At 42.0% G+C, this 27,236-nt stretch overlaps 2 protein-coding genes across 5 annotated transcripts in view; one reads left to right on the top strand and one right to left on the bottom strand.

Moving 5' to 3' along the window:
- Nucleotides 1-2,417: 2,417 nt before the first annotated feature.
- ADI1 (acireductone dioxygenase 1) lies at nucleotides 2,418-10,073 on the top strand. Of its 2 annotated transcripts, XM_068409708.1 has the most exons (5): nucleotides 2,418-2,617; nucleotides 3,047-3,166; nucleotides 4,734-4,913; nucleotides 6,639-6,781; nucleotides 9,354-10,073. In XM_068409708.1, exons 1-4 carry the CDS (start codon nucleotides 2,498-2,500, stop codon nucleotides 6,759-6,761), a joined length of 543 nt encoding a protein of 180 aa, XP_068265809.1. In that variant the 5' UTR covers nucleotides 2,418-2,497; the 3' UTR covers nucleotides 6,762-6,781; nucleotides 9,354-10,073. The 2 variants fall into 2 exon arrangements, with proteins under 2 accessions (XP_068265809.1, XP_068265798.1); XM_068409697.1 differs by lacking the exon at nucleotides 9,354-10,073 and having other exon boundaries at nucleotides 2,419-2,617; nucleotides 6,639-8,556.
- Nucleotides 10,074-17,999: 7,926 nt separating this feature from the next.
- Nucleotides 18,000-27,236, bottom strand: part of TRAPPC12 (trafficking protein particle complex subunit 12) — a 55,221-nt gene continuing 45,984 nt past the window's right edge. For 2 of the 3 annotated variants that reach the window (XM_068412854.1, XM_068412863.1), the window contains 4 exons: nucleotides 25,179-25,277; nucleotides 20,546-20,646; nucleotides 19,703-19,790; nucleotides 18,000-18,341 (listed from right to left, as the gene is read on the bottom strand). In XM_068412854.1, coding sequence (XP_068268955.1) covers nucleotides 18,099-18,341; nucleotides 19,703-19,790; nucleotides 20,546-20,646; nucleotides 25,179-25,277 — 531 coding nt within the window. In that variant the 3' untranslated portion in view covers nucleotides 18,000-18,098. Of the gene's footprint in view, nucleotides 18,342-18,787; nucleotides 18,912-19,702; nucleotides 19,791-20,545; nucleotides 20,647-25,178; nucleotides 25,278-27,236 lie in introns of all 3 variants that reach the window. The other variant, XR_011049215.1, reaches the window with a different exon arrangement.

Here is a 27,236-nt window from a genome sequence, read left to right as displayed (position 1 = left end):
GTTGGTTGGTTTGGGGAGAGGTCAGTGACCTAATACAGAGATGTCCGTTAATATGCTTTGGCATTCTGGCACTAGCAGTAACCTCTCTACAGATGGGCTTCTAACACTCACCTGTGCCTCACAGTATCATCAGTTACAGCATCTGCAGATTTCTTTATAATGTTACTTACTATTACAAGGTAGCATGAAAAAGTAAAAAGCCAGGTCACAAGAAATTTGAACAATGAATTTTTGCTGTTCTCCTCTCTCTAGCTGCTTAGTGTCTTTGTTTCTGGCTTCCTGTTTCCTTTCCCTTAAGTAATTTTTTTATGCATACTGGTTCTCATTAGCATTGTTGGTTCCTCTTCAGTGTTGTCCCAAAGGTAATAATTGGCCATTTTATCTGAAATGGAACTAGAAGATGATCAGCTTCTTCAGGTCTTCTAGATGTCAAGTGTTAGACTTAATTTTTTTTTTCCAGTCAATGATGAGATTAATGGAATGGCTAATGTGCACTTGAATTAGAGAGTAATTACCAGGAATCAACATGGTTTTATTTTCTATGTATCTATACGGGAAGAGCAGACAGGTTTGGTGTGTTACCTTTGTCAACTTCTTTGTAAGGTACCTTCATACAACTGAATGGTAGGGCTTAAGCTAGAAGCCACTGAATTTTTTTTTTTGCATTTGTTAATAGCTATACAGCATGGTGGAGCTGCTGAAGCTTGATTTCTTAATAGTTCTCGTGCATTAGAATATCTTTACTGAGGCAAAGTATGAGCTCTTACGTATTTAGAGTCACATGAATTGTGATAGAATGAGGAAACTGGCTAGCTAGAAGTTAATAGATGAGTGAGGGTTTTTTTTTTGTTTTCTATCATCCAAAACTGCACAGTAAAGCTCATCTAGGGGTAAGGTAGTGCACTGATTAGATATTTTCCCTCTGCTGCTTTTGTATATATGCACACAATTATCCATCTGTTTGTTTATTTTAGAAGTTTGGCTTGAAGGAAAACACTCCATCATCCCTGATCAGATACCTAGTTGAGGCAGAACAGTGTGACAACATACTGAAGAGGTGGCATCTAATAATCTGCCTATTATACATCTCCAGTTAAACATGTAAATTCTATTTACTGTATGGAAATCTGGTTTTTTTTTTTGAAGCAGCAGCTTTGGAAAAAAGTGTAGATAATGGTGGGTAAATCACAACATCAGTGTAATACTGAATTTAAGCAACTTTACTGCCTGAATCTTAATAGATAGATTATAATAGGAAATGTAATAGGAAAGAGTTTTATGTTAATTTGATACCAATGTTTATCATCCTTACTCTGGAAATTGAGGATAAAAAAGCTGAGAGGAAAGTGAGAAGATTAAGGCTGATTAAAGGATGGAAAGCAAATAATACCTCTCAACAGGGGCTCGAGGACCCACAGAGGATGTTGGCTGTTCGAGTCATTCTTTTCAGGGAACTGAAACTTCAGGAGGGTATTGGCATTTAGCGGCCATGAAGTTCGGTGGGTAGGCATGGAACTACTGGCTGGGTTTGTATATGCTTCTGAAACTAAGTGTGGACAATACCAGCATTAGACCAGCTTACCCGTAATGTTACGGGACTTGCAATTAAATTTTATCCAGAATCTATAACTGCTAGTGCTTATACATGAATAGTGTACATTGAAGGGATTTGGTAACATTTCTAAGAATCTGAGAAATAGGGGTTAAGACATTTTTGGTAAATATAAAACTCTCTTTATAGGTAGAAAAACATTTAAGGAGGGATTGTTTCCTTTTCAGTTGTGTGTCCATCCTTACAGTGTTTAGCTGGCTGTTGGTTTATTTACTGTATAGAATCATGGAACTGTGTAGAATTGCAGAACTGTGGAGGCTGGAGGGGACTGCTGGATTGTGTCTTGACCACTCCAGCTCAAGCAGGTTGCTCAGGATGTGAGTATAGGCTGTGAGTATCTTCATGGATGGCGACAACACAAGGTTTCTGCATGTTTTACCACTCTTCTTTCCTGTTTTTTTTTTTTTCCTAATTTATTTTTTATGTCTCAATATTGTGGGGTTGCAACGCAGGTCTTTTGAGGCTGAGACTTACAGGTAAATTCAGTTAGAGCATTACTGCTGGGGCAGACTAGATGTAAACACAGCTGCTGTTGAAGTTGGGCGCGGTGTGCTATAACCAGCACGTTAGCCAAGAAGGCTAGTGTCGGTGAGAGGCCCCTTTTGCCAGCAGATCTCTGTCATGGAGAGAGAGCTGCTGCTGAAGATACGCTCTCGTCACCTGTGCCGTTGAGCCTAGACCTACGCACTAAAACAACAGCCGCGTCTGCTGCACAGCACACCCTGTCAGCACGTTCTGAGTCGCAAACGGCGCCCGTTTCAGGCTCTCGCCACGGGCCGGCTATGCGGGGCCGATCCCGGTCGCTGCCCCTGCCCCGCCGGGGCGGGCCGCTCCCGCCCAGCCCGGCCCGGCCCAGCGGAGCGGAGCGCAGGGCCCGGCGGCGGAATGGTGGAGGCCTGGTACATGGACGAGTCCCAGGAGGACCAGCGGGCGCCCCACCGCCTGCAGCCCAACCGCGCCGTCAGCCTGGAGCAGCTGCGCCGCCTCGGCGTCGCCTACCGCAAGGTGGGGGGGGGGGGCGGGGGGTGAGCCGCCACGGGCGGCCTCGGCGCTCGGCGGGGGCCTGGCGGCGGCGGCGGCCTCTCAGGCCTGCCCCGACACCGGCCGGGCCGGGGAGGGCCCTGCGGCCGCGGGGTAGCAGGCCTGGGGCGGGGCTCGCCCACGCAGCGTGGCGGCCGTGTCCGTGTCCGTGCCCGCCGGCACTGCCGAGCCCGGGAAAGGGGGAGGCCGCAGGGGGGGCCCCGGGCGGTGCCGGTGCGCGTAAAGCTGAGGGGGTGGCACACCTTGTGTCAGGGAACTCGGCTGCCCCTGGAGCCACCCGCCCCTCCACCGACACTCCTGGCCACTCGGGTTTTTCCACCTTAGTGTCCTGGATTGCATCTTAAGCAACTGTGTCTGAATACATTTATGTTGTTTTCCCTGCCTGATTTTTAGTTGGATGCTGATAACTATGAGACTGATCCATGTCTGAAGGAGATTCGGAGAGCAGAAAATTATTCTTGGATGGATATAATAACCATACATAAAGACAAGCTTCCAAATTATGAGGAGAAGGTATGCGAGTGTTTGCCTTGAATGAGGGTCTGCACACTGAAGCCTACCGCAGCCGGCTTCGCAGCACCTGCACACCCCGAGCAGGGGCGCAAAGATGAGATTTCCGTGTGTAAAATACATCCTGTACTGAAGTCCTTAACATTAAAAAAGCAGTTTTGATACTATTTTAAAAATAGCAGGGGCCTTTTGCTTCTGTAGATTTCCTTCAAAGGTTTTAAGTATAGTTTCCGTCACTGTCATTTCAAAACTAAGATTCCTACCAGCGGAGCCCTGCCGATGCTGACCGGTCCTGGGAGAGCATCCCTGGGGTGAAGGCAGGCAGTTGCCAGCTGGGCATGGGCTTTGAAGGCTGGAACATTCTAATGGCTGCTTGCAAAATACATCTTTTCAAAGTGAATGTTAACCTTGTGGAATCGGAGGGAGGCATTCCCTGTAAAAGAAGATTTTTTACCTTGGGAAGCTGGTACCTTGGCTCCCTCGTAACAGCTGAATGATGAAATGGTGCCAAGCTCTCAGATGAGCCTCCTAGAAGGAGCTTTCTCCTCCCAGCCTCTGGGCGCTGGCGTGCTGCTCTGACCTGAGGACAGCAACCCAGTGGCACTTCCATGTTTTCACTAAATTTCCAGTTACCAGGTTTTTTTTAAACCCATTGTGTCATACTGGTTTTAAATTGATGAGAAGGTGAATTAGGTAGTTAGGTTTCCTGGGTGGGCTCTACCTGCCACAAAAATGGGCTGTTATTGATGGGGCATATGGACTTTTGCTCATCTTGCTGTGCTGGATCAGTACTGGCTCAGGGATACCTGCACTAGTGTGGCTAAACAGCACCCAGGCCTGAGCAGGTGATGGGACCTGGCACTGCACTGCTCTCTGTGCACTCACCCGCTCAGGTCTCTGTTAATTGAACCTTTAAAGCATGTTTTGTTCTGTGCTGTGAAACGTACAAAGAATTCACCATTCTGGAAAAACGGAGAATGTTGCTGCTGCTGCTCGGGAGGGGAGAGCCTGGAGCTGGGGCTCACTGTGGGGGGGCAGGCGTGACACACTGCGTGAGATTGTTGTAGATGGGCTGTGTTTGGCAATAACTGCATTTTTCACATAGAGTTGTAGTAGCCTGTGGGGCTAATTCAGCCCTACACCAGTGTAAAAGCGGGGGGGATAATCTGTAGCTGTTTTATTTTTGCATGTCAGGAGAAAAAAAAAAAGGCACAAAATGATTAAAGTGAGCAATTGCAAGTACCAAATCCTGCAGTGGGGACCTTTACTTGCCCCCCTCTCAAGCAGGTGTAAGCATTACTGTTATTTGGAGACTGATTGTGTGCAGCTCTAGCTGCGGTTTCTTTTTGCAGATATCTTCCAAAGGAAATGCAGCAGCCTGCTTAGAAGTGTCCTGAGACAGGGTCTGGCTGGCTGGATTGACCATTTTAACCACGTTGGTCTCATCTGTTAGTTAAATCACGGCGCAGTTACCCTTTGAAAGCCTTTGTCTGCTTTGCCACGCGCTTCTACAGATTTCTTTGCAGTTTTTCTGTGTTCAGCGGTTTTAAGAGATATTTGCTATTCCTAGATAAAAACGTTTTATGAAGAACACTTACACCTAGATGATGAAATTCGCTACGTCTTAGATGGATCTGGCTATTTTGATGTTCGAGACAAGGATGACAAATGGATCCGGATTTCCATGGAAAAAGGAGACATGATAACCCTCCCTGCTGGCATATATCACCGATTTACACTGGATGAGAACGTATGTTGTTATAGATTACTGTAAATTTTGATGATGAATCCATGTGAGTATATATCACATTAGTAACTACATGCCCTGAACTTGCAGTTCATTAGCAAAACATATTAAATATGAAGTAGGAATATGAAAAATACTAAATAATTCACAGCATCTGAACCTTTCATCTCCAGGTCACAAATCCAGCCTTCTCTCATCAGCTATAACTGCAAGTCATTGCCACGTGATATCCGTAGCGTATCTTACATGACAGCAGTGTGAGAGCCAAGCCCTGCAGCTGTCCCTCCCACAACTGCCCCTCCTGTCAGTTGGGGTGGAGATGGTGTAGGTGGATCCTTCTGTGTTGCCTTGTTCTATATCTTCATGGGAATAGACAGAGGATATCTGTGTCCAGCAGTGACATTTTTCATGAGTGCTGAATTCATCTTCAGGGAAAGAAGGATTTAAGGGTCCAGAGCCACTTCTTGCAGCTAGCGTGTGCTAGAATGGATGCGGGCTTCACAGGAGGTGACCTGCTTTCAGAGCATATTTTTGGCAGTGAGATTGGCACATATAGTCCTGTCTATGTGTCTTTCCTTGTGGGCTTTTATAAATAAGTGTGTAATCTCAGCATTATGCCTGGAAAATGGGGAACTGTGTGCTGTCTCCTGTGTGGCAAAATCCCATCTCTGGCATAGTCATGAGAATGGTATAATTTTGAATCAGCTGTCCAGACAGCAGTTACTGTATATGTAAAAAAGGGGTCTGCTGCTTTGGTGAAAAACCTGACTTTACATGTCTGCGTTTTGAGATCCACAGTGAATCGGCTCCAATTGCTAGTTTAAGGCTTTCTCTTTACATAGACAAAATGTCAGGGGTTATGGGTTGAATCTGCAAGAAGTCTTAAATGTTTGTCCACTTCAGGAACTTCAGTCCAGAAGTGCCATCTTCAAAGTAAACTCTTTAGGTACCTCTAGGACTTTGCATTTTGCAGCTAAGTTCTTTAGGTACTTAACTTTATTCTTGATGTTGCTGAGCACCTGCGTGCAAGACAAGCACTTAGTAGTGTTTACAAAATAGGGTCTAAACCTGTAGCATAGTGGACAGAAGAGGAGAGTTTCCGATAACTCAGTGGTTGGAGCACTTCTGCAGGACATAAAACCTGATTTTCTGAACAGCTGGGCTTTCACGCTTGACATTCTTTTGGTGAGCTGGCGGCAGGGGCTGTTGCTTTTTCTTTTAGAATATGGAGACTTTTCACTTCCTGTAGCATTATTTTTTGGCTAGTTTATGCACTCCCCATTCAGCTTTTATGGCTCTTGCTTTGAAGCTGCTGGTATTCCTCAGGCATTGTGTAGCCATCTTGGGTATTGTGATTGCTCGTTTAACTAAGCAAGTAGGAAGTAGATGCTGCATTGCTCAGTACTGTGGATCCCATGCAAAATGATTTGCATAAGACAGGATATTTTGTTTTCTTTGAAACAAGGAGAAGTACTGTCTCTGCCTGACCTGGAGGTGCTTGTTATGACACAATATATCCCTGTGTAGGTGCAAAATCTCCCACTGCAGTAGCTGGGAGAGGGAACAGCAGCATAGTGGGACAATTTCCTAGAACACATGAAGCTTTCAGTCCATCTTGAAATAGTTTCAAAAATTGATGCAGAAGTGCAAATGAAACAATTAACTTGAGAATTAAGATCCCATGGAAAGGAGCTCTTGAATTATTTGTGACTTCTTGTTCTTTGACAGAACTACGTGAAGGCAATGAGGCTATTTGTTGGAGAACCCGTCTGGACAGCATACAACAGGCCGGCTGATGATTTTCCTGCTCGGAAACAGTATATGAAGTTCTTGGCTGAAGAAGCGCACTAATGGTGCCTAAGACCTGACAGGTGGAACAGCCTGAAGCCCTCAGAATAAATGTGACTGCTGGCTTTTCACTGATTAGACTTCTTCTATTCACGTATATACTTAGAATCACAGAATCATAGGAAAATTTAGGTTGAAACGTCATTTGGAGGTTGTCTAGTCCAACACCCTGCGACATACCAGGCCAACGTCAAAGCTAGACCAAGTTGCTCAAGACCTTGAGGTTTGGAAACCTCCAGTGGTGGAGGTTCCACAGCCTGTCCAGGCACCCATTCCAGCACTTAGCTGCTCTTGTGGGCAAGCCTTTGTTCTTTATGGCCAACTCCCAGGTGATAGCTTGCGATTGTTGTCTTTTGCCCTTTCATTGAATGCCTGAGAACAGTCTGACTGTCTTCTCCGCAGTCCCTTCTCTAGTGGGAAGCTGTAGTTAGGGCTTCTTTCAGCCTTTTCTTCTCCAGGATAGACAAAACCAGCGCCTTTACCTGGGCTTTCTGCACCCTAAGTTGTTAAGGAAGATGTTCCACACACTTTGCCCTGATTTTGACCACTGAGGAATGCCACTTGAATGCCACCTGACAGTTAGACTTGAACCACTGACTGTTTTGAGCCCGATGGTGCAGAAGTTTTTCACCAACGTTGTAGTTCATGTCCTCAGTCCAGCTACAAGGCTACTGTGGGACATACTGTTGAAAGCCTCGCTGTGGTCAAGCTGTGAAATCTGCCGGTTCCCCTCTGCCACAGAGCCAGTCATTGCCTCTTGGATGGCACTCAGGACGGTCAGGCAGAACGTGCCCTTGGTAAATTGGCGTTGACTGGTTGTTCATGTGCCTGGAATGGCTTCCATAATGGCTTATTCTGTAATTTTCCTGGGGACTGAAGTGAGGCTGACCATCCCATAGTCCCCAGATCCCCTTTCTTGCCTTTTCAAAGGTGGCTGTGTCATTTGCCTTTTTTCAGTCAAAAAGATTTCCCTGATCACTGACCTTTCAAAGATGCCAGCAGCCTTGCAGTGCCTTTAGCCAGTTGCATTAACAGTTGCTCAGGAATCCATTTTCTAACCTTTTTTCCCTTGATCTTTCTGGCAGGTAGAATTGAGAGAGGTGGGCTACATTAATATTCATTCTGCTCTGAATCCATGCTAATGAATTATGTAGGATTCTAGTTTTAATTAAAGAAAATAAACCTTGCTTCATTCTTGTCTAAAAATGTTCATAAGATAAATTTGCATAATCAACATTTTAGTATGCAGCTTTCCTAGTTCTGCCCTGGTACATAAAGCTGTGGCTTTCTCTCAGTAAAATGTAGCAATTTGCTCTTGTGACTTATTAATAAAATTACTTTGACTTGGGTATGCTTTTTTTTTCCCCCTAGTGCTGACATTAAGGACACATTGAACAAGAGTGTTACTGTAATTGTTAATCAGCTTTTATTCCTTGTGCTGCTACTGACTTGTTCTGTAACATGGGATGAATCATTAACTGTGTGCCTCAGTTTCTTTAGCTGTGGGGTGGAGAGGAGACTTGGACACGCTGGTCCAGTTTTCAGTAAATGCCTTGCGGTTATGCAGGACATGCAGCTCCTCAGCAATGGTCACAGCAGCACTTTGGAATGAATTTGCTCTTGACAATGACAAATTATGTCACCTGGGCAGATGTACTGCTTGCTCTGACTCTTAATGGATGAGGAGCAGAGCGTGGGCTCTGCATTGGTTGTAGTCTGTGTGCTGATTTCAACTACATACAATGCAAACTCCTGTATTGCAGTTTCCTGAATAAACACGACTAGAAAGAAGACGAAACTTGGGCTTATGTGAGTTTTCCTAAGGTAGCAGATGGTAGATAGTGAACTTTCCCACTGTTCTTCCTTAGGGGTGTGTGACACAGCCCTTCTTCAGCAGGCAACAATGTTTTCCTCATTACTTTTCACCATTTCTAGGTGCTTTATTTCTTTAAAAGTGTTTCTGAAGACAAAGTTGCAATTTTGAAGTGAAACTGCACTAGCTTTTATCTTAAAAGTTGGAAAAGATGAGTAAAGAAGGGACGTGTGTCCTGCCTTAGGGCCTTGCGTTGCAAGCTGGGTGAGATGCCCGTGGAGGCTCAGTTTGTGGGAGGGGGCACAGGCACAACCCACGCTTGCAAAATGCCGGCCCACAAAGCACTCCATTTGGCCTGTACTGGCTTTTGTGCAGTGGTTCTTAAGCCTGGCTGAAAAATCAGTGCTACTAACAAATACAAAGTCTAACTATAGTCAGACACACATCGGGTAGGCTTTCATGGATGCTGTGCTGTGCCATGTCTTGTGTCTCAGGGATTTGTGTGCCACTTGCCTGGAAGCAGCACTCGAGTGTCCTCTTGTACAGCACACTGGGGCATTCAGGTGCCAGAATAAACTTTGGAGATTTTTTTAAAGTACAGCTACAGGAATAAATGACAGTTACTGCCTGTGGCAAGTTTTATTTCTTTGACTTACATGCCACAGAAAATTGTGTTTCTGAATGTGAGGTAAAATGACTGCTTTCTCCCGGTGCTGGGATCAGTCCCTGGTATCCCATCTAATTCATCCTCCTGATTTTGTTTTCTTTTTTTTTTTTAACAGAAGTCAACATGAGACTGTTCATTCCTCCTATGGGCCTCTCCATTTTGATCTGCAAAAGGAGAAGTGGAGGCAAGGGCATGGGCTCAGGAACCCCATTTGCTGCACAGCCACCCCATAACAGACTGGAGGAGAACTGGGAAGAGACAGAGCAGGTAATGCGCTCCCCTTGGGAGAGTTTTGCAGTTTGGAGGCAGTGAGGAGGGGTGCACAGTAAAGCGGCTGCCTGCAGCGATTGCTTTCAACAGCTCGCTGATGTAGGATGTGACCTGGGAAGGAGGACTGAAGCACCTCGTTTTGTTGCCTCTCTGGAGGAATATATACACCCGGTGCAGCTCCCATCTCCTGGCTGTCAAGAATAACACACGATCACACCGCTGACGATCGTTCATCAGTTTCACAGCACAATGCATTCTGCCGCTGAGAGGTGGCGGGGGCTGTGGGGGTCTTACTGTCAACACTTTTGAGTCCGTGCCCTTCAGTGCTATAGGTGTCTTTGAAAGGGTGAAAGCTTTGCTGTCTGACAGTGTTTTTTGTCAGCCAGGAAAAAAGCAATTTGGGGCTGGTATAAAGATTCCACACCTGTGAAGAGATTACATAGGAGATTACACTGGGAGGAAACAGCTGGGCAGAAAAAAATGTTAATATTAATAGAAAACACTCCAGAGAGTGGAGAGGAGGGAGGGAGAACATACCATTCCTTGAGATGAAAAATGCAGTTTATTTTCATGGTGATTTTTTGTGTTTGGTGGTTTTTTTCCTTCTTCTTTCCGCCCCCCCCCCCCCCCCCCCCCCCCCACTTACCACATATCTAAAACTGCAAAGTGAAATTGATTTTTGGTCCAAAAATGAGAGTCTGTTTTACTGCAGCTAGTGGAAAAATCTTGGTGCATTGAAGTAGTATGAAAATTTATGTAAGTGGTTCCAGCAATATCACGTTGGCAGCATTAACTCAGGCAAGGGGAATATTTCAACTCCTCCAGGATTAGAGTTTAAAAAGAAAAAAAATAGCAGAAATGATACTGAATTGAGGGGTTTGAAGATAGCTTTTTTGGTACCTATGTATTATTTTCCCCTTTAATCCAAACTTTTCCCAAGTGGCATATATCTCAGTTTCTATGACCAGCTTGAGAGAGCAGTGGTCTTGTTTTCTGCAAGTAAACTATAAGAAAGCTGTGGATAGTCAGGGGGCTTTCTAATAAATTAGATGGGCAACCAGATGGCTGCAAAATCTGTGATGCTGCCCTCCCTTATGTGTCCTGGGGCAAGTGTCTTTGCAAAGACATTTCACAGCCAGTTAGTAGTTGACTGGTAACATCCACAGCAGGCACTTCAGGGTGCCTACAAATCACAGAATGGTTGGGGTTGGAAGGGACCTCTGGAGATCACCTAGTCCAACCCCCTGCCAAAGCAGGTTCCCCTAGAGCACATTGCACAGGGTCGCATCCAGGTGGGTTTTTAACATCTCCAGAGAAGGAGGCTCCACAACCTCCCTGGGCAGCCTGTTCCAGTTCTCTGTCACCCTCAAAGTAAAGTTTTTCCTTCTGGGTGTCTCGCCCTGGGCTGCCGAGAGACGGGGCTGTGCTGCTTCCTAGCAGCTGCAGGAGCCAGTAGCTGCCTGTCCTGGTTGCTGAACTCATGAAATATAAAATCTTCATGTGCTCAGAGCACCAGGTCCTGCTGGCAGCACAGGCACTCTGCTGACTCGTTTCTGACTCCAGGATTTAGCTTGTACTAGGAACTAGGAGTAGGGACGGTTTCCTGACAAAGGCAATCATTTAATATCAGCCGGCAGACGCCACTGCACATAAAGACTGAGGTGGCAGCTGAGCACTGCTTTGAAGAATATCCCTAGTAGCCAAATCATGGATTTAGATATTTGGCCAGGCAAAGGCTGTGAACCTGACCTGTGCTATGCTTGAAAATGACATCATCTGTTTGTCTTCTTTGTGAAAGTGATAGAAATTTGCAGATTCCTTCCCCTCTCCCCAAAATAGGGTCATTGACAGTTGTCTTCTATTTCCTGAAGCTAAATAAACATATCAACTCATTGGGATGAATTAGTGTTACAATTTAAATATTCCTGGCTCAAAGATCCACATTTGATCTGATTTGCTGCACTCATTGTGACTTTACAGCTTGATTCCCAAAACATTTTGTGTGTTTGCAAAAGGTACTCTGCTATACCTGCAATTTGAAAAACCTATTTTTTATGTGACTGAGTCACTGGCTGTCATTTCTTATTAATTGTTTAAATACCCAGATAAGACAAGAAGCAAAATTTCGAAAAACAAAATGCCCGAGGAAAGATTCAACAGTGAAAGGGCTGTGGATCTCTTTCAGTGCTGGCTTCCCCCGCTGCAGTTCTCTCTGGGGTACCTGCGCTAGTTTTGAAAAGTGCCCCTCTCTTTCATTGCCTTCTGCGCTGCTTCTCAGGGTACTGTTTAATAACTGTTGTGCCTGTCAATGAGCCGCATTGGCTGTTAGAAAATTGGGCTGGGTACACTGAGCCTCTCTGGTGCTCTGGAATTGCCTTTGGTTGTGGACACAGCCCTGAGCAGCCAAGCCGAGCTCTGGGGTCCGCTCTCCCCTGTGATCACAGCCATTTGAGCCTGGAGAATCTGATTTGAGTCCACCCTCAGGCTTTTTTTTTTTTTTCCAAATGATTCAGGCAACTTAAAGCTGACCTGCTGTTAGTGGGAAAGGGGGAAGCTGTTCTTGTGATGCTGTAGCAAGGGGACACGAAGCGGTGGCCAGGTTATGCACAGGCTGCTACTGCAGCCCTGGGCTGGTGTCAGTCCTGCTGTCGGACACTGGAGTGTGTGCCAGCAGCTGAAGTACTTGCTCACACCCTGCATTGCAAATAGTGGGTTTTTTTTATAAACAGCTCTAGTAATTCTATTCTGCAGCTTTTTACTTGAGTATTTTTGGTTTAGCACTGGCAGTTTTGACAATTTTTAAAAGCCAGAGAGGAACCTTCTCCCTTCTTTCTTCCCAGCCTCAAGCAAGTAACACCCATTTTTTTCCCTCTTTGTGGGCAAATTACAAGCCATTGTTGCTGGCTTTCAGATGGATTCATTTTAGTGATTCTCTTATGTAACAAACATCTGCAAATGGCTGCCCAAAGCTAGGACAGGATCAGGTGTTGATCCAGAACAGCTTGGATAAGGCGGCACCTGGGTTCTCCTCCCAACACACACCTTTCTGTCCCTCCCTAACACCAGGATTGTGACCATCTCACACACCCCTTGAAGATGAGGATCTCTAAACGTGCAATTTCCAAGCTGACTGGGAGAACTAAGCGGGAAAGCAGCTTTCCACTCTTATTGCCCGAAAGTTAGTGCTGGAGCTTTTTTGCATTCAGCACTACTGAGCTGCTGTTCATATGCTAAAAACTCTGTGCAGGTTCCTACAATGCAAAGTACCTCACTGGTAAAATACTTTTTTTCCCCAGTGTTTTATTAAGTGGGTAGAAAGCAGGGTGGAAGGGATGGATGGCATCTTCCTTTCAGCTCATATTGTAGGCATGACCAAATGGATAAAACCCACCTTGTTCTAACATCTTTAGAGTTTCCCTGGCCTTTGCTCAGGACAGCAGCAATCTAGGTTGCTACCTGAGCAACCTCAGAGAGGTTGACTCTGACTGCTGTGCTGCTTTCTACCTATTCAGAATAAATTTAAGTCTCTATTTGATGCTTCAGTCCTGTTTTCACGGATTTCTTGATTGCAAGTTGAAGCGAAGAGGGAATAAGTTTCTCACTACAACTAAACATGACTGGAGATGGGGGTACCATGTATCTTGCAAACTTCTGTTGGACAGTTACAAAGCATACAATTGATTAAGTGCATCAGCTGCTACACAAATAAGACAGACATAGCTTAGCTATGCACACAGACTATACCCCGCTTATTCCCCTCTCCAGTTTGATTTGCAAGACACCTGCAGCAAAGGCTTCAAAAAAGGATTGTCTCTCTACCACTTATTAGACCACTGTAACGCAGAAAACCTCGTACTGTAGTGCAGAAAACCTGGTTATTCCCAGCACATCCTTGTGTCGTAAGCCTTGGGATGAAGACGAATCTGAAGAGGGTGTTTGCTGGCTTGGTGAGTTTTTCCACTGGGTCAGTGAGCTCATCCAGCTTGCATACGGCTGCACGAGTGCTCTCGCTGGCATGACGGATGGGGTAGGTGGAGGAACGATCATTCTTTCCAGTACACTGGCTCAAGTCCATTGTGGAGCCTCAGGCACGTCTGCACATGCCTTTTGGGGGACATTTAACGGGTCCAATCCAAAAACTGAGGCACCAGGAAAATGTAAATGACCAGCTGGTTAGGGGAAGTCATTATCACCTGAACTGCAGTTAGGTTCTAGAAATGGCAGATAGATGCTGAAGTCCTTTTGAGGATCAGGGTCTCTGTGCGTAATGTAATTATCTGAATGTCTGAAGTACAGCTTCTTTGCTCCTCTTTTAATAAAAAAGGAAATTTAAATGCAAAACTTCTGTTAAGGCACATTAAGCTTTAAGACTTGAATACAACAATCAGCTCATTCAGGCTATACTTTCCACAGCTTTTCTCACTTAGCCAGATGACACATGCATGCTGTGTTTTAGAACTGAGCTCTGCCCTCATTTACACCAGGAACCCTCATTAAATTCAACTGAATTCATTGAATTTAACAGGATTGCCTGGTGTAATTAATGTTTTGAGGACAAATTTTGTCCTTAGCTTTAATGCTTTAACACCATATACTGTGTTCAGATGTGTAACTGGCTGAATACAGGAAATTCAAACACTTAACTTGTATATATGTTAAACCCAAACCATAAAGTGACATTGACATTCTTTCTTGCATTTTATAAACAGTTAACAATTTGCATACATCCAGCAGTGATAATATGCCTTTGCATTTAAATTTTAGTTATTCTGCAAGTCTACCAGGATGTCACTTGTTTAATGGCTCACTGAGCTTAGAGGTCACCCAGTCCAACTCTCCTCCACTGGCGTTTTTATCAAGAGTAAAAGCTTCTACTAACAAGAACACCACAAACGAATCGAACTGAGACCTATGTAGTAATACATATGAATTAGAACTTAGAAACTTGGAGAAGAGGGGATTATGTTTTCAGAGTTTCTTTTTTTAATGGTTACTTGACTCTGGGATCATAAATTTTTATCCTCTGCTGATCAGAACCTAGGCTGTCATTTACATGTGCACTGAGTATAAGGCACTACTGAATCAAAAAAGGAAGCATTCTACTCCTCGATTGTAAAGAGGCAAGTGCCTTCAGCATGCTGGATGATGGTGGATCATGCTACTTTCACTTAGAATTGGAAAAGACAACCAAGCTTCCTGAAAGCTTAGAAGACAGTGTAACGATATAACATGACACCTGACCTCCAGCTAAATGTATGCAAATCTCTGTTATAAGGTACTTACATATCATTGAAAAAATTTTTAACTGGAATCACAGAATCACAGAATGGTTTGGGTTGGAAGGGACCTTTGAAGATCATCTAGTTCGAACCCCCCAGCCGTGGGCAGGGACACCTTTCCACTAGACCAGGTTGCTCAAAGCCCCATCAAACCTGGACTTAAACACTGCCAGGGAGGGGGCATCCACAGCTTCTCTGGGCAACCTGTGCCAGTGTCTCAACACCCTCACAGTCAACAATTTCTTCCTTATGTCCAATATAAATCTACCCTCTTTCAGTTTAAAACCATTGCCCCTTGTCCTGTCACCACATGCCCTGGTAAATTGTTCAGTGCTCTCTATGTCTTTGAGAACAACAGTGGTTACGTACCAGGACGTCTTTCTATATCTCCCAAGAAACCCGATGCCCGCGAAAAGTGACCTATACTGGAGAAAACACACTACTAAAATTACTTACAATGAGCAGTGAGTAACATACCAGATCAGATTAATAGTTGTGACAAACTGAAAACTACACTGATTTCAACTCAGTTATGACAACATAAACTGAGAGTTTCTCCAATTACTGTTAAACCTTGTCTAAAATCATAGCAATATTTAAAACATGTAAAACCTCATAAAGAATAATGCAAAAGTAACTACTTTTATTTCACTGTATTTTAATACTCACTGAAGATATGTAAACGGTGTTTAAACCGAACTGAAGCAGGTGGTGCTGAATCTTTCATTTTTGAGTTTAGTAATGTTACCTTAGGACAAGTCTGCCCAGGTGCTGTGCAAGTTTAATTAGATCCAGCTGTGGAACTTAAGAGGCCAAGCCAGAAACAGAAATGCCAACGCATTTTTTTTTTTTTCCCTGGTTGATTGGTACATAACTAGTCATTGTTTCAGTGTACAAGTATGACTTATAAAACATATATATCCTGTAAAAATGGAACCAATTCTGTCTCTGTATGAGAAAAGCTGTAGGCTTATGTATTTCGAGGGGACTGGTGATTTTTAGGCATCCTCATTTTTTTGCATGTCCAGCTTGCAGCAGTTTTCAACCAACCTGTTTTTTGAGGACAACTGTTTGGCCCCTGTACAGTATCTCCAGTTGGACAAGCATAAAAATGAGTTATTAGTTACTTAAAAATACAGGTGAGGGTATTTAAAGACAGTGAGAATTAAATGATGGAATAGGTATAAAAAAAGTAACAAATACAGTTACAGAATTGTCCCATGGCAGTGATATATGACAAGAAGCTATTCTGATTGCTAAACATTAAATCTCAAAAAAAAACCCAAAACCAATAAACAGATGTAGATATTGTATTCATGTACAAGGATTGGGAGTATCATCTGGATTGAATCTTTACAATACAGATTGTATTGGGTCTGGCTGAGATGGAGTTAATTTTCCCCACAGCAGCCCTCCTAGTGCTATGCTTTGTATTGGTGGGTAGTCAGGTGTTGATAACACACTCTTGTTTTGGCTGCTGCTGAGCAGAGCTTGCACAGCATCAAGGCTGTCTCTCCAATATTCCCCCCTCACCAGTAGACTGAGGGTGGACAAATCTTGGGAGGGGACGCAGCCAGGACAGCTGACCCAAACTGACCAAAGGGACATTCCATACTGTATGAAGTCTGCTCAGCAATAAAAGTGAAGAGAAAAGGAGGGGGGGGGCATTCATTATTACAATGTTTGTCTTCCTGAACAACTGCTACGCATACTGAAGCCCTACTTCCTGGGAAGTGGCTGGACATCGCCTGCTGATGGGAAGGAGAGAATAAATCTTTTGTTTTCCTTTGCTTCTGCCTGCAGCCTTTGCTTTTCCTTTATTAAACTGCCTTTATCTTGAACCACGAGTTTTTTCCCCCCGCTCCCCTGTCATACTGAGGAGTGATAGAGTGGCTTGATGGGCACCTGGCATCCAGCCAAGGTCAACCCACCACACAGAAAAAGGGAGAAATGTGGGCAGAGATGTGAAATACACTGATACCACAGTGGTACTGTGATTACAAAGATCTGTGTTCCAAGGGAAGCCAAAATGACTGTATGCTGATACTGTTCCATCAAAGATAACTGCCTTGCGTCCCGCTCTGCATAACCCCATTTGCTTCCACTCTGTGTGGCCTAGCCCTTAGGTACATCTGCGTCAGTCTCTCCATCCTTTTCCCTGGGAAATACTTTCTGCACGGTGTTTTGACTTGGTAACGGGAAAGGAGAGGAACTGAGCTGAAATGGGTTGTGTTTCCCCTCTGCCTAACTGGCAGTGCTCCTTTCTGTACCCAGCAGAATGCCAGAGTGGAGCAGCTATGCCTGTCTACACCAAGAGGAATCCACAGGCTCTAGGGCTGGCATGAGGAAGACAGCTGTAGTATAACAAAAGCTGAAAGAAATACACATGCACAAGTTAATCAGTTGCTAGAACAACCTTGTGGCATCTGCTGGTGACGTCCAAGTAGAGGTGTTAGCCAGAGAGTGGGAGACTCAAAAAAAGTATTGAAGCAAGCATTGGTTTAGGAATAGAGAAATCCTCCACTCCCACCCACAGCTTTCCAGAACCCAAATGCTTTAATCTGAAAGATTTAATGGTATCACAAACCCAAGAAAGTATAGGGAGACCATTTAGTATCATTCAAGATGATACAGTCCCTCATACTGTGGGAAATTCATACTGTGGAGGTCTGTATGACTCCCTCACATGCCATCTGGGCAACCTGCCTTAGGTGGCCCCGCCTGACTGGGGGGTTGAACTGGATGACATCCAGTGGTCCCTTCCAACCTCAACCATGCTGTGATTCTGTACGGTGGTTATCAAGCAACCTCCTTTGAGAGCAGTGGATGTACACAGGTATAATACTCAATACTCTGATGGAGGGCAAAACGAGACACACCACAGCAGAAGCAAGTGAAGAGAAGTGCATTCAGAATTTCATTTCTATAATACACATAGTGATAGTCTGTAAATAAGTCTTAGCTGATGAAATTAGCTGATGTGATTTGCTCACTAATTACTGAAAAACTATAACAATCATCAAGACAATATAAGGTCAAATTCAGTTTTTCTTATAAAAAGAATTTGAATAATTGACTATATGTATAGTACACTGTAATGAAGAACAACAAAACAGTAATAGACTTGTAGGGATGAAGCTGGCTGTAGGTCAGCACAAAGTCTTCACAATGACAGGACTGTTAGAGACAAGAGATTCTGTAGTAATGCCACCGAATATTCATAACTGAATTTTATTTCACATTTACGCATGAGCAAGAGTATATACAATTCAAAAAATCAGCCTTGCAGGAAAAAATTCATTGGAAATGATCTATCCTAACTTGAGACACTGAGTATTAAAGCTATCACCCTCTTTGATAGCTACAGCCTCTAAAAGTGTCTGCTTCTTCTGCATACTGCGAGATGACTCCAGTTCATACATAGTTGTCAAGTTGAAGAGAACGCTCTCATGTAGGTAGTGTTTAGGGTCCTGCTGAACCATTCCTTCCAATTGCCGGAGGGAATCCTTCAGTTTTCCCAGATAAAGAAGACAAACAGCAGCATTGTTATTAGCCTGGAGAAAAACACATTGTAAATAAATAAATAAGTGTATATATGTATGTATGTATTTACAAGGGATGAGAGAGAAGGAAAAAAAGAAGTTTAGCATCTGGACTTACAACAGATTTACTATGTGCTAAAAATTACTACTTTGTGTGTGTGTGTGTGTGCAAGTACCTAAAATACATTATCAAGCATACAATCCAATCCTTTTCTTGTTATTCTCAAGATATATCCTGTGCCAGTAGGGCCTGCTGACTTCTAAGAGCTGAAACTCTAAAAGACAGCATCTAAAATGAAATATAAATAGTATAGGACATCAGATTTCAGAAATTACATGAGCCTCTGCATGCTGTCATTTTCATAGGTTTTTTTTTAATGACTTCACTATATCTTCGGAAGTGTTTTTCTCTCCAGCTTACATATAGAAGATCCACATAAGCAACAGGAAGAAATTACCTTATCGCAAAGGCACCTACAGCTGACTTCAAGTAAATTCAGCAGATAGGGCAGTCTAAATACATCATAAATGATCAAGTCAGGTTCCATTTTCTTTTCCACACAAAATAGGTTTTATGAGTTACTGAAAGATTCCAACAGTACAAAGACATAGAACATGTTTAGCAGCAGAAACTTTCACACTTTCTGAAAGCTGCCGATAAAGGAAGAACACAGCCTTTTTTAAAAAACCCTTTTTCTCTCCTTTCAGGAAACCTTACTATCTCGTGTGATTTATAATACGTACTATTTTACAGTCTGCAAAATGATGCAATTCATGTGCTGCTTAAACTCAGTCCCCTTGGCCTGTAAATGGCCTTGGATCAGGCTGCTGGGGGTAAGTTGTCTCAGTTCTTAGGAACACTCTTATACGGCCATGCACTGAAAGCTGCCAAATGTAGAAAACCCCAAAGGAAATAAACAGCTCTTCTTTGATCTCTTCTTGTGATGGGAATCCAAGGCTCTGATACGCAACGTGTTAAAAATGTCATGTTTAGAATTACAGTATCCCTTCAATGTTGTGTGAAATCAAGTTAATCTTATCTACGTTGGCAGCTGCCGTTTCTTTTTCTGACATGCATGTCTATGCTAAAAACAGTGAATGCAAAAAAAAAGTGCTTTTGCGAAAATCCCGTAAAACTTAATGTTTCTATATGCACGCCTAAGTATTCATGCCCTTCATATAGATTGGTTCTTCATTTCCCATCCCACTTAGTATCTCATCCTTATGTATACTAAAAACACTTTGGCACACATGCCACATCCAATTTTTCTATAAAGCTCTGAGTATATTCTGGGTACTAATTAAATCCACGCATGAAGCATTACGAGAATAATTTAGGTGTTCATTATAAATGTAGCGATTTGGAGATTTACCACAGCATTTGATGAGTCGATCCTTAAAATTTCTGTGAAAAATCGATGAGCTTCTGCAAAATTATTCTGGCCAAGGTGGAGAAATGCTCTAGAAAGTAAGTGACATATGAATGAGTTCTCCTCAAAAACCCAAGGTGATAATATATTTTAAAAAGAATGGACACCATTTTTTATTTTTCCTGTTATAGATGTGAGAGTTTCTGACATTTGTTCTTCACGGTGTAATTACAACCAGCAAGGAGACACTGATTTACAGACAAATGGAATGACAACTTGGATCATTTGGCTATTATATATTCTGCATACCAAAGCAAGAGTCTTCACTGTGTTTTTATTAATTTAAATGCAGATACTCTCTTCCTGGAATTATTTCTCTTCATGAAATTAGCCATGCTATATAATTTTCAGAGCACTTTTGAATAGTATTTTCTAAATATATTAAGCCAATGTGCTAACCATTACAAACCGAGTCCCCCATCATGCAGCTCAATTTACTACAATGTATTCCAGCATTCTTTGAAACTACCAGGCGGTAACTTTACTAGCAGATCTGATTGTAGGGCAAGGGCCCAAAATAGCTTCTCCTCTCCTAAGAGTTATTTATGCAAATGTATATTGAAAAAGCAGAGTGAAAATCAACTGAAAGTTCACAATTTCAATCTGGGATAATATGACTGTACCGAGTAATACAGATCTGCTGGGTCTATATGCTATTCACTCCATACAGATGTAGTTCCGTACAAGAGAAATACATTGGGATTGTCTCAAGGGTAGTTTAACGCTCACAATGCATACTTTGCAAAACTATATTTTAAAGTTTCATTTAGCTATTAAATTATCTACCTGTTCATTAAAACCATAATTTGGCTCTGTAGTCCATCCAGTTTGTGAGTCACTTTCTCAACGTCTTGAAAATATTTTTCTGCAGTTTTTATGTCTCCAATCTAGACAGTAAAATAGTAAGAAAGTTACCACAACAAGAAGAAAAGACATCCAGCCTGATTATATCTGTTACAAAGGACAAGAACATGAAAACATATCAACGTCCACTATCTAATTGTTTGGCACCAAGCTGACTGGGTAACATCTGTTATCAAACAAGGTATTTGAAGAGCCACGTTAAGGTCATGAAAAGAACCCCAAAAGCATGTGCAGTTTTATCTGAGGCAGTGTTTCTCAGCCACGGGTTGTGGAGCATTCACAGACTGTATGGCAGGGGTGCCCCCACCTCCTCATTTCTCTCTTTTGTTGTAACTGACTCCAGAGTTTATAAAATTAGCTAAAAATGAGAAAAGGTCAGAATTACTCTTCCAGTGAGACTGGGTGTTACTCTGAAGGAAGTGAAGAGAGACACTGCCCACAGGCAGAAGCTGTCAATAGGCAGGAGAACTGGAATACAGCAGCCTGGTAACTAGCGGAGGACTCATACTCTGTTAACCCACAGCTTATGGGTCATAGCCAGGGACCACAGGGTGACTTCAGTGCATGAGACCAAAACATGTCAGAAAACAACCCCAATGCAAAGGGTCACTGAGGGTGTTGGGGAGACAGTTCATTTGCAGACTGAAAAATACTGGCGAGCGGACTGTGGCAGTTTCTAAAGCCCTACTAACATCAGTTGTATGACTGGTACTGCTTTACCTCTAACCACAAGACCTCTCCCTTAACAACATAAAGAAATTATTATTCTTTACATTTACGGAATGGTCCACTTGCATTCAAAGATGCAGCTGTCCATCCACCAAAGCATTTATGGAATACCCATTAATACTCTAGCTAATTAAACAGATGCATTTCTCCCGGATGTTACATCACTGGACTCAAACAGAACAAACATTATTCATTCTAAAAACTTATCCATTCAGTTTTAATGACAAAAGATACAATTTCTTTCCATAAATAAAGGTGCAAACCAACAAGAAAATAGTTACTTTTAACTAAAGGACAATGCTAGCACAAGTGTAAATGAATATGTCCTTGAATATTTTTAGCCTGGAAATTAGAAGGAAGCCCCTAACCATGAGAATAATCCATTTCTAAAGGAAACTACCAATTTGCTCCACTGGGAGCTTGATGAGTCCAAATCTAATATGCTTTGAGATTAATCACACCTTATTTGTGACCATGAAGAGTTCTCATTTCTTATCAGCATCTTGTATCTTCTCTGCAAACATGCCAAACTTTTAATTCTCTTTTTTCCCCACTGAGAGGAACAGTTTACTTTTTTTTTTGGCAGAACATTTAGAAGAAAGAATTAGTTTTAATTAGTCATTAAAATGTTAAATATTTAAAGTGGTCTTCATTGCTTATTTTTATTTAACTTAGTTCAGAAAACATGACATCAGTATCTAATAACTAGCACTTTGAATAAAAATTCCTCTGTTAACCTCCAATAATCATATCCTCTAACAAGGAGCCTCCAATATACTATGTGGTTAAGTTTGTTGTTTGTCTGGAAACCAAGATTATTTTTCTTAAGTACTCCTAGGATTTATTTGTTGCTTTTAACTCCGTTTTGCAGCAATCTGTTGCAGAGGGTAAGGTCAGGCAGCTTTCCACTTTCTAAATTCTTTAATATAGTTATTTAAATGGCAATTTTGGACAGGTCAGCCAGCAAGCGGCGTCTATAATATCCTAGAGATTAAAATGCATTCACTATTTCCCCATTTCATGTAAATTTCTGTTTTACAGGTCAGGTGGTTGCTGACAGAACTACAGTGCTGCTAAAAATTCTTCTGCGATAGCCTCTGTCTTTTCCTGCATTCTCCATTTCTCTCCTCCTCATTTCCCACTTACTTTAAGGCAACAGCTAAAGGCCGTACATCAGATCTAGGCCTCTTTATGCCTCACTACATGTGAAGATAAAGACACCATGGAGTCTTAAATTAGTAAGCTCAATTTAATGAAGAAAAATAATCACACACAAAGTAAGGTTTTATATGTCAAAAAAGGTTACCTTTTTTTTTCTGTTTAACTCCTGAACTCACACATCATTCTACATTATTGCTTTGTTTCGTATGTGTGATGTCTATTGTCAAACAGTATCTGTGACTGATAAGCAGCTAAAATCTGGCTCCCTTGTGCCTCTCTTGGATGATGTTTAAAGTTAAGAGAACATTCTGAGGTTATTTGGGAATCGCTGCCTGTTTTTGAGAAGCTGTGACATCTGAATATGAGAAAATGTTCCCATTTTACCTGCAAGAGGTTTATTTTTTTCACAGTGTGCCTTGTCAATAGTGCACATATACCGCACAGTGGTCTTAACAAAATGATGGTGCCCAGCCCTGTAACACATTTCTCTTTCTTTAATTTGAACTTCTTGGTTTTCTTTACCTGCACACTGATTATTTCTCTTAATACATAAAAATCTTGCATCTATTGCAACAGTACCCTCCAGACAGAGCTGAAGATTTTGTCACAAAAAAAAGGCAACGTGCCAAACAATAAAAATTTATCTCCTTAAGGTGCTAGAAGAAAGGAAAACATTTGAATTTAGAAGTGATGCTTTTTATTAGCTGCTACATAGGATCACATGAAAATATCATGGGCTCCTCATACTTCCTTTTTTCTATGTCCAGTTCTGACAGTAAAACCACTAAATACTAAAGGCCTGTTGTCACAGCCAACATCGCAATGAGGTCAATGACTTCAAATCATAGAATCATAAAATCATTTCGGTTGGAAAGGACCTTAAAGATCATTGAGTCCAACCATTAACCTAACACTGCCAAGTCCAACACTAAACCATGTCCCTAAGCACCACATCTACACATCTTTTAAATACCTCCAGGGATGGTGACTGCACCACTTCCCAGGGCAGCCTGTTACAGTGTTTGATAACCCCTTCTGTGAAGAAATTTTTCCTAATACCCAATCTAAACCTCCCTGGCACAACTTGAGGCCATTTCCTCTCGTCCTATCGCTTGTTACTTGGGAGAAGAGACTGACACACACCTCGCTACAACCTCCTTTCAGGTCTCCCCTGAGTCTCCTTTTCTCCAGGCTAAAAAACCCCAGTTCCCTCAGCTGCTGCTCATAAGACTTGTGCTCTAGACCCTTCACCAGCTTCGTTACCCTTCTTTGGACTCGCTCCAGCACCTCAATGTCTGTCTTGTAGTGAGGGTTGTAAAATGCCTCTGTGTGGAGCCTGCGAACACCACTTTTGAAATTGGATGGATGTAATTCTTTCCAAAGTTAGGAGATGCTTTCCTCCTGAGGGTGAAAATTTTTCTATAGCAAATCGAGCTACTAACAGACTGGAGAGTATGACACTAGGGCAGACACTCTTGTCAGCAAGGCAGTACTAGTAACGTACCCAGTCATTTTCCCAGTAAGACCAGAACTATTAATAACTTCTATTTCCAATAGTATTATGCATATTTACAGTACCATTCTTTAATATCATAGAATCATAGATCACCTCCTAACCTGTACTGGTGCATTTTATTACTCCTTCCCAGGTGCATATGCATAATTATTAGGTTGCTTATTTAGGTAATATCATAAAATTACTCTATAGTAATGGAGATCCACTTTAAATCAGAGACTTTTAAAGACAAACATGTCTACCACACTGTGAAAAGACGTTCCTGCTCAGAACTGAAAATCCATAACTGAGTTTGAATGACATTCTGTGATTTCAAGCAAACAATATTAATGATTTAATTGTCTATGAAGAGTAAATTATTGCATTTCAGTGTAATTTTATAACATGAATGCACAAATAAGATTGTAAATACTCAACAACCACAAAATTAGATTTATAATAAAAACTAAAAGGAAGTAGATAAAAAAGGAAAAGTTTGAAATACCAGTATCAGAGATATGAAAGAACTGCAAAGAACTTGTGATATACTAAAAATTAAAACAATCAGCTACTAATTATTTAGATGCATCATTTTCTGATAAACAAAGAAGTACTACTGTACTTACCATAATATGTAAAAAAAAGATGTAAGTACATAGCTACATGGAAATATATTACACTTGTGCAGTCCTGTTTTTTTTTAATGTGCCCTCCCCTAGTCTTCTCAGGGATATAACTCGAACAAAAGAAGGAAACTCAAATTTTGTCTAGATGAAAATAGCAGTTATGCAGTGTGACAGTGCTGCATGTAGTTTGAGGTAGTGAGAAATGAGATTTTTAGTGAAATTGTGGCTCACTGAAATCAGTGGGAGCTTTACCATTAGTTTTAGGGAAAGCAGAATGTCACACTCTGATTAAATTATTAACATAATTTTCTACAGCATGTTATTTGTTCGCTAATGTACATATATATACTTTGAATATTATAGGTGCCTTATAGTTCCTAACTTTATCTCATATCATGTGGTAGAAGTTTTTTTTGTTTTGACTACTGCCTCTACAATTTGATACGTGCCCTATAAAAATAGCTGTAGTTTTAAATGCAACAATTATTCACTACATAGCTGTCAATAGCAGTATTATGTGGCAGATTTAGAAAAAAATACATACCTGAAGGAAAATCCTTCCAATTCCACTCAACAGCTGAGGCTCTTGCTGTGGGTAATATTTGATGACGGTGTGATAAGCATCTACAGCAAGCACATAGTCCTAACAGGGGAAAAGCACATCACCAGATATCGAAGCTCAGCATTCTTCAGCCTTTATGTCACCTTTTTTTTAAAGACATATTCAAACAGAATTAAAGTAATTGCAACTTGTCAGTGGGACAGAATTTCTACCTGTCACTGTAGGCACTAGTACCTGACTATATTGGTCTTTTCGGTTATACTGGAACTGCATACACAGGGGAATCTTCCTTTTTTTTTTTTTTCCCCCCAACTGGATCATATTCTGTTTGTAGCTAAATGCCAAGAACAAAAAACCTGAACATTTACTTTTCAGCTTAGATTACGACTTAGGATGAAAGTCAAAAGCCTTCTGTGTGACCGGGGTATACATACTTGAGAAGTGTCTCATGTTTCAAATATATGTATAGTTCACATGGTTTAAAAAACTATGTTCCGAAGCTTTGGGAATTGCTTGTGCACACGCTCTTAACTTGTGAAAAACACAATGTGTCAGAAGCTGCAATTCATGCACGTTTTCAGATGACAAACAAGCACTACCGCCAAGGGAAACAAGACCTTTTCTATCCCTCCACCCAAAGCCTTGTTCCGTTCTACCATACCATGTAAAAGCAAAATGACCAAGTAATCTAAATAGAAAACTGATTTGGGCTAAACCTAAGTGAGGGGTGGGCTGGTTCTGAACTCTAGGAAGCTTTGCAAGTGACCCCACACACACACGCCTGCACAAAGACCATGCTGGCAAGTGGCAACTCTGAGATCTGCCTGCTCAAGATGCAGCGCAACTGTACCCTCCAGATAATGACCAGAGACAAAGGATTAAACAAAATCATGGTCCACTTTCCCACAGGAAAGAAATGCCCATGTGACTGGTTACTGCAGTCCAGCTGTTTCATGCTTAAACCGCAGTAATTCAATGGTCTAGGCAGTAAACGACTTTTAGAGCCTGGCTACATGCTCTTTGGCAGGCATACATGAGAAACTCTGCATGTGCCCTACACTGACTGGAAGACGCGTAGTAGGTACGCTCCTGGGGCACAGGGTTGCACTGCCTCAGATGTAGCTTCTTGGAGCAATCCAGAGCAGAGGCAGAGAAAGCCTGCATTTGCTTATAAAAGCCAGGCATATGCGAAGAGAAAACTCTCTGTGCTGTACTAATTTGGTGATTCCTGACAGTACTGCCCTTCACCTTAATAGAAGAATGTGTGGTGGGTGTTAGGAAGCAAAAGATATCAAAGAATAATCTTTCAAAACTGTACAGACATCTTAGGATACTCTCTAACCTACCATTTCTCTTGGTCAAATTATAGTACTCATTTAACTTGTCCCTAATGTGATCACAGCTACTAGTAAAGGTACTTTTTCTTCATCTCCTGCTTAGTTGGAGGAGGCAATGTGCCCCAAGTGTCATTAATTTCTTTTCCTGAGGTCATACTTAAAATGATTGAACCCTACTTAACCCATGCACCAGGTCACCATTTGGAACATACCAATTGTTTCATACACACAAAAAATCAAGAGAAGTCTTTGGAGTCTGATCTGGGTATGAGAGAAATTACATGTCCTCTAGTAGTAGATGCTGACTTAAAACAGACCAGGAGACACTCTGCAGGACCTTCCTGTTACAAACAACTTGTATACTGTGAGTATAATGATTAATTCTGAACAGTTAATTATTAACACTCAGAGTTTGTTCCAATTCTAGTGTGCCATGACATGTTCATGCTTATTATTGGCAACGGAAAGAGTTCAGAACAAAGACACCAGGCCATATACACAAAAATATATTTATTTAAATTCTCATTTATTTAGCACTCAGAACTCCAATGGGATGAGATTTATGTTACCGAAATTTTTCATAAATTTATGACTTAGGAAAAAAATCAGTTTTCACTGTAACAGCTCTCACTAAAGGACTTCATTGATCATGGAGTCACACTGTGTTAGGCAGGCATAAAACATTTGTAATAGGGATCCTCTG

Source organism: Nyctibius grandis, chromosome 1 (genome assembly GCF_013368605.1).
Source record: "Nyctibius grandis isolate bNycGra1 chromosome 1, bNycGra1.pri, whole genome shotgun sequence".
Taxonomy (NCBI): domain Eukaryota; kingdom Metazoa; phylum Chordata; class Aves; order Nyctibiiformes; family Nyctibiidae; genus Nyctibius; species Nyctibius grandis.
The sequence above is the reverse complement of the archived record's forward strand: the minus strand, read 5'-3'. Positions and strand labels throughout refer to the sequence as shown.